The sequence below is a fragment of the Gallinula chloropus genome, assembly GCF_964237585.1.
Source record: "Gallinula chloropus genome assembly, chromosome: 11".
Lineage (NCBI taxonomy): Eukaryota > Metazoa > Chordata > Aves > Gruiformes > Rallidae > Gallinula > Gallinula chloropus.
In genome coordinates this window covers 2,874,780-2,888,596 of record NC_140096.1, presented here as the reverse complement: position 1 = coordinate 2,888,596, position 13,817 = coordinate 2,874,780, and the positions used below count along the sequence as shown (strand labels likewise).

Sequence of the window (13,817 nt, the reverse complement as noted above, 5' to 3'; positions counted from 1 at the left end):
AAGGCCCTTCCAGTGAAGATCCACACCAACAGAACCACGTCCCTGCACAGCAGCTTCTTGGGAGAGCAGCACAAAGCCTGGGCAGAAGGGGCAGCATTAAGCTGCCTCCCCCTGCAGTGAACAGACCCCTGACCTCGTACAGGAGCCAATGAACAAGCCCAGAACCTGTTCCAACACAGGGGTTTTATTTTTATGTAAAAAAACCCAGGTAAATAAAAAATGGACTTTTTCTCTGCTCTGGTTCTGGCAGCCACCAGCTGCCAGCCCCACTGTCCACAGGATCCCTGGTGCTGCAAGGGAGGAAGGGCAGTTAAGACAGAGGCAATTCATGAGGCTGGAACAGTATTGGAGAGTATCTGCAGGGATGAAGCTCCCAACAGAGCAGCCTGGATCATCCCCCATTGAGAAGGGCTGAAAACCCAGCTCAACACTACTCCTGTGCTGGAGGAGACACCTCCTGCTCCCAGAGGGCCACCCCATGTATGGAAATGAGGAGAAGCCTTTCTAAACCCACTCCAGCCCCACACCCAGTGTCCCTTGCAGAGCTGCCTGTGGCCAAGCTTTTCCTCAGGAGGACTCCAGTCTGAACAGCCTCTGGAAGCACTCGGAGCATCATCAGGTATCAGAGCAAGGGAAGGGAGCTGAAAGCACTGTGGTCTCATCCCACCAACTGGAGAGGGAAGAGCAAAGAGCCAGCAAGAGGTACAACACCGACAGGGGCACTGGGGCACTGCAGCTGGGGACCAGCCAGCAACTACCAAGCAGGTCCCCAGGCTCTAAAGCAAGAAGCAGCAATATCCTAATCCTTTTACCATAAAGTTTAAAAAGTACTAAAAAAGATCTGGGTGGGCTATGTGACCTCATCTAGCTGGGGGGGGGGGCTGAGCCAAGCTTATGGGCAGTTTAAAACAAACCAGAGCCCTTCCAATAACTGTAACTGTCCCCACTCAAATGGGCTGGGACAAAGCCAGGCTGCTCTGCAACTGGTGAGGTAACAGCTCCAACCCTGGAAGAAAGCGAAGAAAGAGGCAGGACAAAGGGGTGAGAGATGCTATTCCTCCCTCTCAAGGTGAAAACAGAGACACCAGTGAAGAGCCAGGAGCTACAGCTTCCCTGAAGATGCCACTTCTACTGGCATCCTGGTAATTCAGCTTCAGACAGTAACGCAGCGCAGGAGCGATTCTTCTGGGAACCCTTAAAACAGGATGAGGGGTACCTGAGCAGGGGTATCCTGGGCAAACACCCCTGCTCACTCATAGACACAGCAAAAGGAAGGTGGAACTCGCTGGCCCCTGCCACACAGCCAGTCCTCTTCTTCCTCAAGAGGTGAAACTCCTCCCTCTCGCCGAGGTCGCTGCCTCTGGCCAGGTCCAGTAGCTTATTCTGAGCTCTCTTCTACTTCCTTCTGTTTCTTCTTCTTCTTCTTCTTGGTGCTGGTCTCACTCGTCTGTGAAGAGGTTAGAGGGGTCAGGAAGGAAGCAAAAAGGAACCCTGCTTGTTTCAGAAGGACAGCCCCACTCCTGAGCACAGGCTGCCCAGGGACACACTCCTCCCTCCCCACCACCCTGACCAAACACCATCCCTGTGCCAGGAACCGGCCTCCTGGGGCCTGTTACAGGACACCACAGCACAGAGCTGCTGTGCCAGGAGTGTGTACCCACTGCCTGCATTTCACCCCCATCCTGGCTCACCCCATCCCTGCCCCACTGCAGGTGCAGCCCCACAGGCCTCACCTGCCCAGTCTTCCACCACCCTGAACCAGTTCAGTTTACAAATGCACCCACATTTCTCTGCTGTGGGAAGCCTGGGCCTCTGGGACATGCACAAGCTGATGCCTTTGTCCTGGAGGCACTCAGGAGGGACAGCAACCTCCCCCATGCTGGGGCCAGCACAGCAGCACCCGCTTACATACCACCTCTATTTGTTCTCCCCCACTCTCAGCTGCCTCCTTGGCCTTCTTCTCTTTCTTCTTCTTCTTCTTTTCCTTTTTGCTCAGCTCCTCTGGTGGGGGGGTGGCAGGGGATGGGGGGGTCACAGCCTCCTCGCTTTCACTCTCCGACTCTCGCTTCCTCTGTCAGGGGGAACACATCATGAGACATCCCATCTTCCCAAGGAGCTCAAGCCAGGGGCAGTTTGCAAGCCCAGAGCAACTGTCTTGCCAGACTCCATCAAGATTTCTCAATGCTTTGAGCAGGAAGGTGAGCTACAGACTGCCAGTGGTCCCCTCCAGCACACACTGTTTCTGCCAGCAGTGCACCCTGTATCTCTCAGTCCTGTACCCCACAGGCTCCAGAGTTTAACACCCTGCTCTGCTTCACCTTTCCAAGTGTGTGCACAAGCCCTGACTGAGGGAACTTCAGATGCAGCTCTTGTATGGACATTTCTGCACCTGTCTGTAGCCTCCAGAAAGGGTCTCTGGTGCAACAAGTCTCCACTGTGGCTCCACATAAACTTCTTTAGATGCTGCAGCTTGTATGCCACAAGTCAGAGCTCTTAATTTTCATACTGTGCTACAGGATTAGCATCCAAAGGACAACATTCCAGACACAAACACCCAGAGGTGAGGTCACCTGACAGCTCACTAATGGGCCAGACAACCCCACCACACGTTGGGGCATGAGGCTCCCAGCATATGGAACACTTTCCCCTGGAAAACAACCAAAGCAGCACACAACCAGCACCTGATACCAGCTGCCTGAGGGAACAGGCACGTACCCACTCCTCATCAGGACCCAAAAGCCTCAAAACCAGACAGCACCAGCAATACTCACTTTTGGAGCCCTTTCCACCTCTGAAACAGCTCGGGGAACAGCAGCTGTGTCTTTCTTGGAAGCATCCCTGGAAGAGAAGATGCTCAGGCTGAGCAGGACATTCACTGCCTCCCACTGCAGGAACAAGGCCCCACTCCCCTCACAAGGGCTCCCTAACCCCAACCAGGCGCTGGGTGAGGAGGCTGGTGTAGGGAAGACCTGCAGCCTGCACCAGGGCCAGCTGCGCTGTGCAATGGCAAGGCCTCCCATATTTAATTTAGCAGACTGACTCCCTCTAAAACCACAAGCACAGGCTAGAAAGGGATAACTGTCTGCTCAGGGCCCGTCCCTGCAGCACTATCCACTAGCAGCATGTTCCTCAGGACGGTAAGAAGTGCCACTGTACTCCATGGGTCCAGAGAGCCTTGGGCTGGGTCTAACATGGGCTGGCAGCACCCAGCCCAGCCCTCACTTCATTGGGCTCTTCTGCCCACCGTGCAGGAACCACACACAATGTACCTGTAATCCACATATTCCTTCTTCCAGGAATCTGGTGTGCTCTCATTGGGCTTTCCGTGCTTGTCCAGCAGACCCTTCTGGATCATCATCTTCTTTTGGCTGGCCTGAAAGCAACATGCAATAAGTCAGACTGCAGCTCCAGGGAGGAAAATCCCTCCCCAGAGCCTCAGCCCTTCAGCCTAAGAGGAGGTAATCCAGGAACAAGCCAAGCCAACAACTACAGTGTTGCCAACACAACACTTCTGCCAGGACCTTCTAATAAATCCCACAGAGCCTCCCCTAGACCACAGCCTACAAGTCTCAGGCAGGATGCATCTGCATCAGCAAATAAGGGCTAGTCTGTGGTGGAAATAACAGCAGCAGAGTAAGATGACTGCACATGACACAGCTCAGATCTCTGACTGGTTCTCTCCAGCTTCACCACCTGCCATGTTTAAGCTCAACCACCTCAGCTGCAGAGCGAGGCTCTGCTGCAGACTCTGTCCCACATTCCCTCACGCCTGCCACCACACAGATGTGTGTGCACCCCCACAGCTCTCTACATTTCACAGGAGCAGAGTAAGCCAGAGCAACATGACACAGAAGTCTGAGCTGCATCACTCCCCACTCTGGCCACAGTTAAGCTGCACTGCTGACCTACCGATTTCCATGACTACCACATGCTTGAGATGAGAGAGGCACCCAACAAACAACAGGTGCTCCCACTGCTCCTGTCCTTCAGGCAGGTTTTGCTGTTTCACAAGACAGTTGGCACTTTGGCACTATTGCAGCTGCAGCAGAAGGAAAAGCAGCTCCTTTCCCAGCCCCTCCAGAGCCATCAGTATAGGGTGATAGATGAAGGTCATCTTTGCAGAGCGCTCATGCCATCCATTTAACATCATTTGGCTCTCCAGCAGAGGGCTGGTGCTGTACAACAGGAGGAACCCACACCTGAGCACCCACAGCAGCCCTGACCAGGCCTCAGGTAGAGCTGCCCAGGCTCTGCCAGGAGATTTGCTCCCACCAGCACTGGGAAGTGCCACCATCACGGCTCCAGGAGCACACAGCACAATGACACCAAGGCCCCAGAGGAGACATGGGCACAGCTCTGCCTGGTGGCCCCAGAGTCCTGATGGCTAAGCCCTGGGACTGACAGCACCCCCAGGCTGCTCACCTTAGGCCCAAGGCCCCACTTGCGGGGGTATGTGTCCCTCTCCATGATCACCCTCTTGATCTTGGCCACGATGCCGTGGTCGCAGGTGGAAATCACTGCTGTGGTCATCAAGGCAATGGCTGCAGAAGCAAACAGAGGTCAACAGCTCTGACAGCAGAAGGGCAACAGCAACACAGAACCTCCCTGCATTCAGCCCACTCTTCCTCTGTCAATAAAAAGAGGAGCAACCCCCACACACACACCAGTGCCATTTCACCCACTGGACTGGTTCAGTTCTGGACCAAGGCTTCAGGGAACAGCCCTGCTCAAGCCTGAGAAGCATGCTGGTCATGGACTAACCACACCATCAGCTTGTAACCTTGCCAGCTTACACCAGAAGACTGGTTCTGGATTAGTGAACACAAAGACCAACCACTTCCCAGAGCAGCACAAGAGCTCTGGGAGCAGGCACTGAGCACTGCAGGCAGCTCAGGGAGCCACACTGCTACAGCAAACAGTGGTGCTGCTCTAGAGCAGAGGCAGCTCCCAAAACCCTGCAGAGCCAAACCAGAGGACACTAATCCTACCAATTAATTCTTGCCAGGTGCCCATGATGGCTGGAGTGCAGGCAGTACACACAGGGTGGAACAGCCTGGCAGTGTTAGACATCTGAGGCCCCTCAGTCCCATGGGTCTGAGCTGAGGAGCTCTGGAGCATGAGGCTGTGCAGCACCCGAGCACGACAGACCATCTGCAGGGTCTGTCAGCACCTGCCACCTACACAGCTTCTCTGAAGACCCTGGTTAGAACAAAGCACCCTTCTGAGTCACTCTGCAGAAGCTGGTAGTTACTCAAGAGCTTTTGCACTGATCTGCTCAGGAAGCGTGACATGCCAGGTAGCAGTGTGATCAGACAGCATCCCTCATCTCAGCCAGGATGGAGCCCCCCAAAGAGGGGCTCCGACCCTGCCAGCAGTGCTTCACTCCTGCAGGCAGCCAGCCACACACCACAGCAGCCCCCAGTAGAACACTGGGAGACTGGAGGGTCTCTGGAGGCTGCACAGCACCCAGACCCTAGAACAGGAATCGGGGTGCTGCAGGAGAGCAGCACCACTGCACTCAGAGAATGGATAAACTTCATCATCACCTCACACACAGAGCACACCTGAGCAGAACATGGAAACCAGGCTGAGGAACACTTCACACCTTGCCAAGGACTGATGCAGCCAGAGTTTTTTAACATCCTGCCCCACATCAGCTGCCTCAGGCTGTACTAACCCACAGTGCCCCCAGGAAGCCCTGTTTAAACCTGATGCACATGGGACCTCATTTGTTTTGCATTCACTGGGACACAGAGCATTACTTCTGCTGTCAGCAGGGCACAAGGAGTTTCATACCTAAGCATATAGCCTCTCCTTTTGTGGTGATGACAACGATCTCCTGATTAAGCTCAATACCATCTTCATACCTCAGGACACCAGGCAGCATGATCTTGGCTCCGTAGCAAATGGCATTAACCTGAAAATGTAGGGAAAAGGAGAGCTTAGAAGCTACCAGAGGATAAAAGCAAGGCAAGAAGTGCCTCTAGTATTTCAGCTTCCCATTACCATTCCTGCCTCAGCAATAGCATCCTGATATACCTATTTCTTACTGTCCACTAGGTAAAACTTGTGAGGCTTTGAAAAAAAGCAGGCAAAGCACTTCTCACAGCAAGCAACATGTGAGGCAGATCTCCTATAACCACCAGTGTCCTCCTGATGTGAGGAGAGCAGCTCCTCTGCCTTTTAATTCTCAACTCTTGCATCTTACTGCTGATTTGGCAGTGGCCCATGCTAGATCCTACACAGCTGACAATCAGGACAGCACTGGACACTGTGTGGCTCTTGGTCCCTCATTGTATCAGCTCTGTGAGTGATGAGGACACTCTGCAGCCCCTGGCTGTCAGCTGGCACTGCCCCAGGAGCTCACCGCGCTGTCCTTCATGACCAGCCGCTTGTGAGAAGTCAGCAGTTTCTCCAGGGGCAGGATAACTCTCCTCAGGTAGCTGTCATCCTTGTTGTTGTCATACTGCCACTGTGCATCCAACACGTCGTGCATGGTCACCATGTTGTCCTGCAAAGACACAACCCTCTGAACCTGCCCACCAGCCACCAACTTGAGACACACACAAGAGAAGAGCTCAAGTACATCAGCAATTAGCAGACTGGAAGGGAGTGGAAAACAGATGCCCAACTCAGAAGCATCAAAAAAGCAGCCTCAAAGAGGTGAGGATACTTTCCATCAACAGCTTGAGCTCAGCCCAATTTGTGCTACCACAGACTCCAACCCTCCTAATCTCAGGCAGCACTTGGATCTAGTGTGTAAGCTCTGTCCACAGGAAACTTTGAAGTATGATCAAGCTTAAACAACACATGGGACTTCCAGACAAAGAGAAGTCTGGATCAGCCAGCTCTTCAATCTGTGACATGGAACAAATTCCTGAAGCAGCTGTAAGCACCCAGTCACTGTCATTCAGAAGTGGTAAGAGCACAGATGGGTGGGAAGTCACTTGCACTCCAATACTCCTTTTTTGCAAGAAAAGAAACTAGTTCCAAAGCTTGCACCAGCATCAGGATCCATCTGTGACCACACTGAGAAGGCTGTAAGTGTTCAATGTCACACAAGACACCGGGCTCCTGTGTCCAGACACCCCATGGTCAGGCAGCTCAAGCCTCAACTCACAGCATGAGTGTGGTTTGTAGGCTGAGAAACACAGGTGGCATAAACCAAACTTCAGTCACCATGGTGTACTTCCCAGCCACTCACTGTCCCAAAGCTTAATTACCAGCACAGGGGCAAAACCCTGAGCTGAACTCAACGCTTTGGTTGCAGGCTGGCTGTGGCAAGAGCCAGACATGGTGCATCTAAACCTTCTGTAACACTGACACAGCTCCAAGGAACTCTCCCCCTCTGGACAATTACAAATCTGCTGGTTACAGTGAGAGCTCCCACTCTACCTTCTCTCCCAGGATGCCCGAGCGCACCCTGCGGAGCTCCTGCATCTGGCCCCCCACGCCCAGCAGCAACCCGAGGTGCACGCAGAGGGTCCGGATGTACGTGCCTGCTTCACAGCTCACCCAGAAGATACCTGAAACACAGGGCAGGAGAGTTACTTAAAACACCTATCTAGAAATGAAGCACCCGTAGAAGCTCCCTCAGTGAGCAGCTGTCCATCCAACCCTTCACAGAACCATCAGCCTGGGGTGATAGATGGAGGTCATCTTTGCACTGAGTGCTAATGCCATCTAATTGACATCATTTGGCTCTTCGATGAAGGATGGAGCAGTACACAGAAAACACCATGGGACTGGCTGCTCAGGATACCAAAGTAACAGGTGAAACAGCACTGCTCGATGGTGGTGAGAACCTACACCAAGACACCTGCCAAGGAGAGGAAATCTCCACTTCACAGGAAATGTTTCAGTTTAGTAAGGAGGTAGGGAAGCCCTACTTTACCTAATCTTCTCTCAGGATCATACTCCACCAGCTTGCTCTCATAGATGGTTCTGACTCGCAGTTGTCGTTTGACAGCAGCAATGAGGGGTGGTCGCTGGAACAGCGCGCCTGTCAGCGTTTCTATCGCCTGAGGACACAAGCAGAAGTAGCAGCTCACACCTCTGCCTTAGCATGGCAGCACTTTGGGGTCTCCAGCAACTATGACCACTTCCATGACTGAGAAATGACAAGCTGCAAGGTAATTTGGTCATGCCCCAGTTAACACAGCTGGTCTGGATCGGTGATGTGGTCAAGGTGCCAGCCCAAGTGCCATGAGCACAGCTGGGCTTTTGCATCAGGTGGCAGAATGTGATCAGACAGCATCCCTCATCTCAGCAGGGACAGAGCCCACCCCACAAAGAGGGGCTCTGACCCTGCCAGCGCACCACTTCACTCCTGCAGGCAGCCAGCCACACACCACAGCAGCCCCCAGTAGAACACTGGGAGACTGGAGAGTCTCTGGAAGCTGCACAGCACCCGGTGCCTAGGACAGGAACCGGAGTGCTGCAGGAGGGCAGCACCACTGCACTCAGAGAATGGATAAACTTCATCATCACCTCACACACACAGCACACCTGAGCTCCTCTCCTACCCTCTCATCTCCCACCAGCGCTGAGCACTTTGCACCAGCGTGGCTAAGGGGGTGCTGAGACTTACCCTGGCAAGCTGGGCCTCACTCTCAATGGCATTGTGCAGCCGAACAATTCCCACATACTCTTTGCCTGAAAGAACGACAAGAGCAGTCAGGAGCGGCCACTTGCATTTAATGTTGACCTCAAAGTCCACCCTGCTTCGCAGCCACACGTCCACAGAGCCCTGGAATTTTCACAAGCATCTCTCCTAGGAAGTGGGCATAGTTTATTATGGAGTTGGTTACTCTTGCAATACGGTAACTCTAAGTGACTGACTTTATTTCACTGGACTGGGAGAGGCTGAGGCCATAAAATCCAGTTAGAAGGTGAAACAAATCTGTCAAAAGTGTTTTTACTGACCTAAAACAGCACAAGCCCTGGAGAAACAATAAAAACAAATAAATAAAACAAAAAACAAACCCAGAAACCCCCCCAAAAAAGCCCACAAAACCAAACCACTGAAACAGTAACACCAAAAAACCCCACAGAACTTGTGACAGCTGGATGTGTCCTCACTGATGGACAAGCAATGCTTAAGCTCAAGGTAATGAAGACCAACAGCAGCCTTTCCAAAGACTGGAAATCTCCTTGTTGTAGACAAAACGTCTCAAAGGAAGCCACCTCTGCACATCTCCAGTCACTGAGGTGTAGGTGGTCCCGGGCAGCAAACATACCTGCACTCTGCTGAGACTTGACCAGCCGCGTTGCCCTCTCAATGCACACGATCAGGCAGCCGGTCACCTTGGGATCCAGCGTGCCGCTGTGGCCCGTCTTCTCCACTCGCAGGATGCGCCGGATCCAGGCGACCACCTCGTGGGAAGATGGATTGGAAGGCTTGTCGAGGTTAATGAACCCAGACCTGGAGCGCAAAGAGGATGGAGAGGAGCTGAGCATCACAGCAAGCACAGCAAGAGCGCAGAAAACTCTGCGGCCACGACAAATAGAATCATGGAATCATGGAATGGACTGGGTTGGAAGGGACCCCAAGGATCACAGAGCTCCAACCCCCTGCCACAGGCAGGGACACCAACCTCCAGCCTCGATCTACACAAGGCTGCCCAGGACCCCATCCAACCTGGCCTTGAACACCTCCAGGGACGGGGCACCCACTACCTTGTGGATTCCTATTGCCAGTGAAATGTGTTTCTATCAGCTCAAACAAGCCAAGAGCCTCAGCTTCTTTCAGAGTACATATCAAGCTGTTCTGTGCACAGCAGGTGACATGTTCTGTTGTCAAAGACTTCTCTTCTCCCCAGGCTGCTCATCAACAGCATGCACTTAGACCAAACCAAATGCTACAAATTCCAAGAAGCCTCAAAGCCTCTCAGGCCCAAGAACTTTCTGTAAGACCTCAGAGAATACATCAAGTGTTTGCACATCTGTCCAGAAACCTGCCCCAACCCCAGAACACGGCAAACTGGACAGGAAGCAACCAGCAGGTCCTGTTTAGACACTTATTGGTTGGTAATAAGGCACTGGGTCAAGCAGAAGGGTACAAGGGGAAGGCAGAACTAAGAGCCTTTTGAAGATATTACCTGTGAAAGGAAAACAAACCACTCTGATCCCTACTGCACTCACCTAACATAGTCAGAAATCTCTCTTTTCAGGGGATTAGCTCCAGAAGGAAGAGGTGTGTAGTGTGCTGTCATCACATTGAGCTTGTCAAAGTTCTGCAAAACCCAAACCAAAGTTACGAGTGTTCATGAACTCTTCCAAAATAAAAGTGACCCAAAATGAAATCACATCGGCACAAAGTCCTGCACCAGGAGAGATGGGAAAGCAGCACAATGCCAACCTTCCTGATGCAGGATAAATACAGTGCTCCCCAGAAACCCAGCACAAGCAGAACTCTACACAGAGCACAGGCAACTGCCAGCCCGAAGTAAGTCGCTGCAGAAATCTGCTGGGGCCTCATGAGGCCAGCGGGCACCAACTGCCACAGCTGGACAAGGACTGGGAGGTAACTTCTCCGTGCAGGGGTCTGCCTCTGCTGTGGATGCAGCAGGGTCAGAGCTGGAGCTGAACATCTGAATATGAGCTGAGCTGCCGGCTGAACACAACCCAGCAGTGTGCCCAGGTGGCCAGGAAGGCCAAGGGCATCCTGGCTTGTATCAGAAACTGTGTGGTCAGTAGGTCTGGGGAGGGGATTGTGCCCCTGTACTGGGCATTGGTGAGGCTGCACCTCAAGTGCTGTGTCCAGTTCTGGGCTCCCCACCATAAGAAGGACATCAAGGTCCTGGAGTGAGTCCAGAGAAGGGCAACCAGGCTGGGGAAGGGGCTGGAGGGCAAATCCTATGAGGAGCAGCTGAGGGAGCTGGGGGTGTTCAGCCTGGAGCAGAGGAGGCTGAGGGGAGACCTTCTCCCCACCTCCCCTGCCCTGCCAGGAGGGTGCAGAGAGGTGGGCGATGGTCTCTGCAGCCAGGGGACAGGAGATGGGACAAGGGGCAATGGGCTCAAGCTGCCCCAGGGCAGGGTCAGAGCAGATGGGAGGGAAAAGTTCTTCCCTGGCAGAGTTGTTGGGATGTGGCACAGGCTGCCCAGGGAGGGGGCTGAGTCCCTGCCCCTGGGGGTGTTTAACAGACGGGTAGGTGAGGGGCTCAGGGATCTGGTTTAGCACAGGACAGGGACGACTGGACTCGATGTTAAAGGCCTTTTCCAGCCCTGCGATTCTGGGATCTCCCGGCAGCACCAGGCACGGCCGGGACCGGGGCCACGAGGCTGCGGAAACCCGCCCGTACCTTGAGCAGCAACGGCCACTGGGACGTGTCCAGCTGGGCGATGCGGGACTCGGGCTTGATCAGGAACTCCTCCGTGTGCTGAATGTCCTGAGTGGGGATGGAACGACCCTCGATGAGGTTCGGGGAAAGGCGAGGCCCCCGCTCCCGCCCCAGCGCGGCCCGTGACCGGCCCCAGGCGGCGGCTCCGCTCCACGTGGGGCGGCCGCGCTCCCGCCGGGGCCGGCTGGGGGATGCCCGTGCGGGCACGCTGCGGGGCACGGCCCCTCCGGGCCCTACCCCCGAGCCCCACGAACCATCCCGACCCCCGGGCAGCCCCCCTCCCCCCCCCCCAACCCCAACCCCCGCCGGCGCCGCGCTCACCGCTACATCCTCGTCGGGAAGCGCCCGCTTCTCCTTCTTCCGCCGCTTCTTCACGCTGGAACCTGCGGGAGCGACACGCTGAGCGGCCCCGCCGCCGGGACCCTGCGGGCTCCGCTCCCGCCCTCCGCCCCGCGCCGGGACAGGCCCGCGGCCCCGATCCCCCCCCCCCCTCCACCTCCCTCCCTCCCGGGGCACTATCCGCCGCCGCCGCCGCGGCTTCCCCCGGCCCCCGCCCGCCTGTGCACACCGCGTCCGGCGGGGCGAGGCACCACCCCGGCGGCTCCCACCGCTGCGCACCGTCCCCGTCCGCCATGGCCGCGCCGCGTGGTCGTGCCAGCGCCGCGCAGGGAGCGGAAGGGCCGCCCCTTCCCGACAGGCCCGTGGTAGCGCGTCACCGCTCCCCGCCCCCCGGGAGACGCCTGGGCCCGGCCAGGACCCGCCCGCTCCCGTCTCAGCCCCGGAGCTGGTCCGGTGGAGCAGAGCATCCCGCACGCTGCTGGCACCGAACAGCCCAACTCCCCTTTCACGGCACCTTCCTGGCAGAGTGTTTGTGGCTGGAAGCGGGACCCGGAGCCTCAGCGACCGGCTGTGCGAGGGACAGGCCGAGCCTCTGGCAGAAGGCTGACCGGTGGTGCCTCAGTGTCCTGGGTAACCCGGGTCTCTGTCTGACCCCTCTTTCCCAGCGCCAGGAACGGCATTGGCCCTGCACACCGACCCATACAGTCCCTGACAGCCCTGGGGGGATCTAACCCCAGGCTGGTGAAGCCAGAGAAAGGAGAATTCAGATGTTAATGGGGCCAGAGAGTAAAAACAACCAACCAAGCTTGGAGAAGGCTCTGGGGGGAACCTTACAGTGGCCTGCCAGTCCCAGAAAGGTGCCTGTCTAGGTGCATTCAGGCCCCTCAAAAGAGAGCTGCTTCACCGCTACCTGCCCGTGCTCTGACCCCTGGGTGTCCCTGCGCACAGGGAGCCCGTGGGCAGGTGCTGTGCTGCTGCTGCTGGTGTCAGCACCACCTGCCCTCCTGCAGCACTGCCGCTTCCCAGGCCAGCAGAAGTCTGCTGCTCCTCTGCCTGCCTTCAGGTTTGACCCTGGAGCCTCACCCAGACCCGGGGATGTTTCATTACACAAACTGAATGCTGAGCATCAATGTGAAGGACTGAACGTCCAGCACTGCCACCCCTGCTGTCCTTTGGAATGAAGCTTTTACCAGTGCACTGATGGGAAGGACACATGTAGGGAAAGCATCCATGTGGCAGCAACCACATGGCTGCTCTGAGCTTGTCTGGGACAAGCTGAAAGCTGTGTGGCGTGCCACCAAGCCTGTGCAATATGATATTCAAGAGTGGGAAGAGAGCAGGAGGGAAAACTGGCTGTGGAGGACCAGGTAAGGCTCCCCAGCCACGTCCCCTCAGCTGGGTTCAGTGTGGTCTATGTGCTCATATATAGAGGAACGTGAGAACAGCCTCTGCCACCCAGACTAAAGGTTGCCTGGCCAGAACCTTGCCCTGCTGTAGGCAGATGCCCAGGAAAAAGCAATTAGCAGTGTCCTGGTTTTGCCCCATCCGGAAGCTCGGCACCAGACAGCTGCTCCCTCTGCGGGAGCACAGAGAAGAGGGAGAGGGGAAAAGAAAAACCAAAGGGAAACCTGGTGGGTTGGGATAAGGAGGGTTTACTGGGACAGCAGAGAAAGAGAGAGCTGTAACAATAACAGGGCTTTACAGCAAAACATACAGAACTGGGGAGGCACAGTGCAGCTCCCCACCAAACCACGAATCAGACCGTACAGCTCAGAGCTGCCCTGAAACTGGACCATCCCCAATCCGTGTGTCCAGGAGCTGCATGACACTCCCTCACCAGCCCCCTGTACGCCGAGCATGATGTATTGGCATGGAATAGCCTCTCTGGGCAGTTTGGGGCACCTGTCCCAGCTGTGTCCCCTCCCAGCCCCCTGGGCACCCCCTTCTCATCAGCAGGGCAACATGAACAACTGAAGAGCCCCTGACTGCTGGGCAGCGACTGAACCATCCCTGTGTGATCAGCACTGCTCACCCCAGCTCCCAAACACCGTGACACCCGCTGCTAGGAAGGCAACGAACCCCCCCTCCCAGCCGAGCCCAGGCCAGGCGGGTACCCACACGCTGCCTCCCCAGCGG

At 55.6% G+C, this 13,817-nt stretch overlaps 1 protein-coding gene across 1 annotated transcript; it reads right to left on the bottom strand.

Annotated features, from left to right (window-relative positions):
- Positions 1–165: 165 nt before the first annotated feature.
- On the bottom strand, positions 166–12,004 carry DKC1 (dyskerin pseudouridine synthase 1). Its single transcript, XM_084268989.1, has 15 exons — positions 11,961–12,004; positions 11,664–11,725; positions 11,304–11,390; positions 10,144–10,235; positions 9,240–9,424; positions 8,591–8,655; positions 7,895–8,021; positions 7,396–7,526; positions 6,368–6,511; positions 5,797–5,917; positions 4,423–4,541; positions 3,270–3,373; positions 2,772–2,838; positions 1,913–2,071; positions 166–1,447 (listed from the first exon to the last, which is right to left on the bottom strand). Exons 1-15 carry the CDS (start codon positions 11,974–11,976, stop codon positions 1,379–1,381), a joined length of 1,548 nt encoding a protein of 515 aa, XP_084125115.1. The 5' UTR covers positions 11,977–12,004; the 3' UTR covers positions 166–1,378.
- Positions 12,005–13,817: the final 1,813 nt, after the last annotated feature.

Coding starts and splice junctions, on each gene's coding strand:
- DKC1 (XM_084268989.1), bottom strand. Junction 10,236..11,303: donor AGTGGCCGTTGCTGCTCAAG/GTACGGGCGGGT, acceptor TGGGTTTTGCAG/AACTTTGACAAGCTCAATGT. Junction 5,918..6,367: donor TGGTCATGAAGGACAGCGCG/GTGAGCTCCTGG, acceptor CTACATTTTCAG/GTTAATGCCATTTGCTACGG.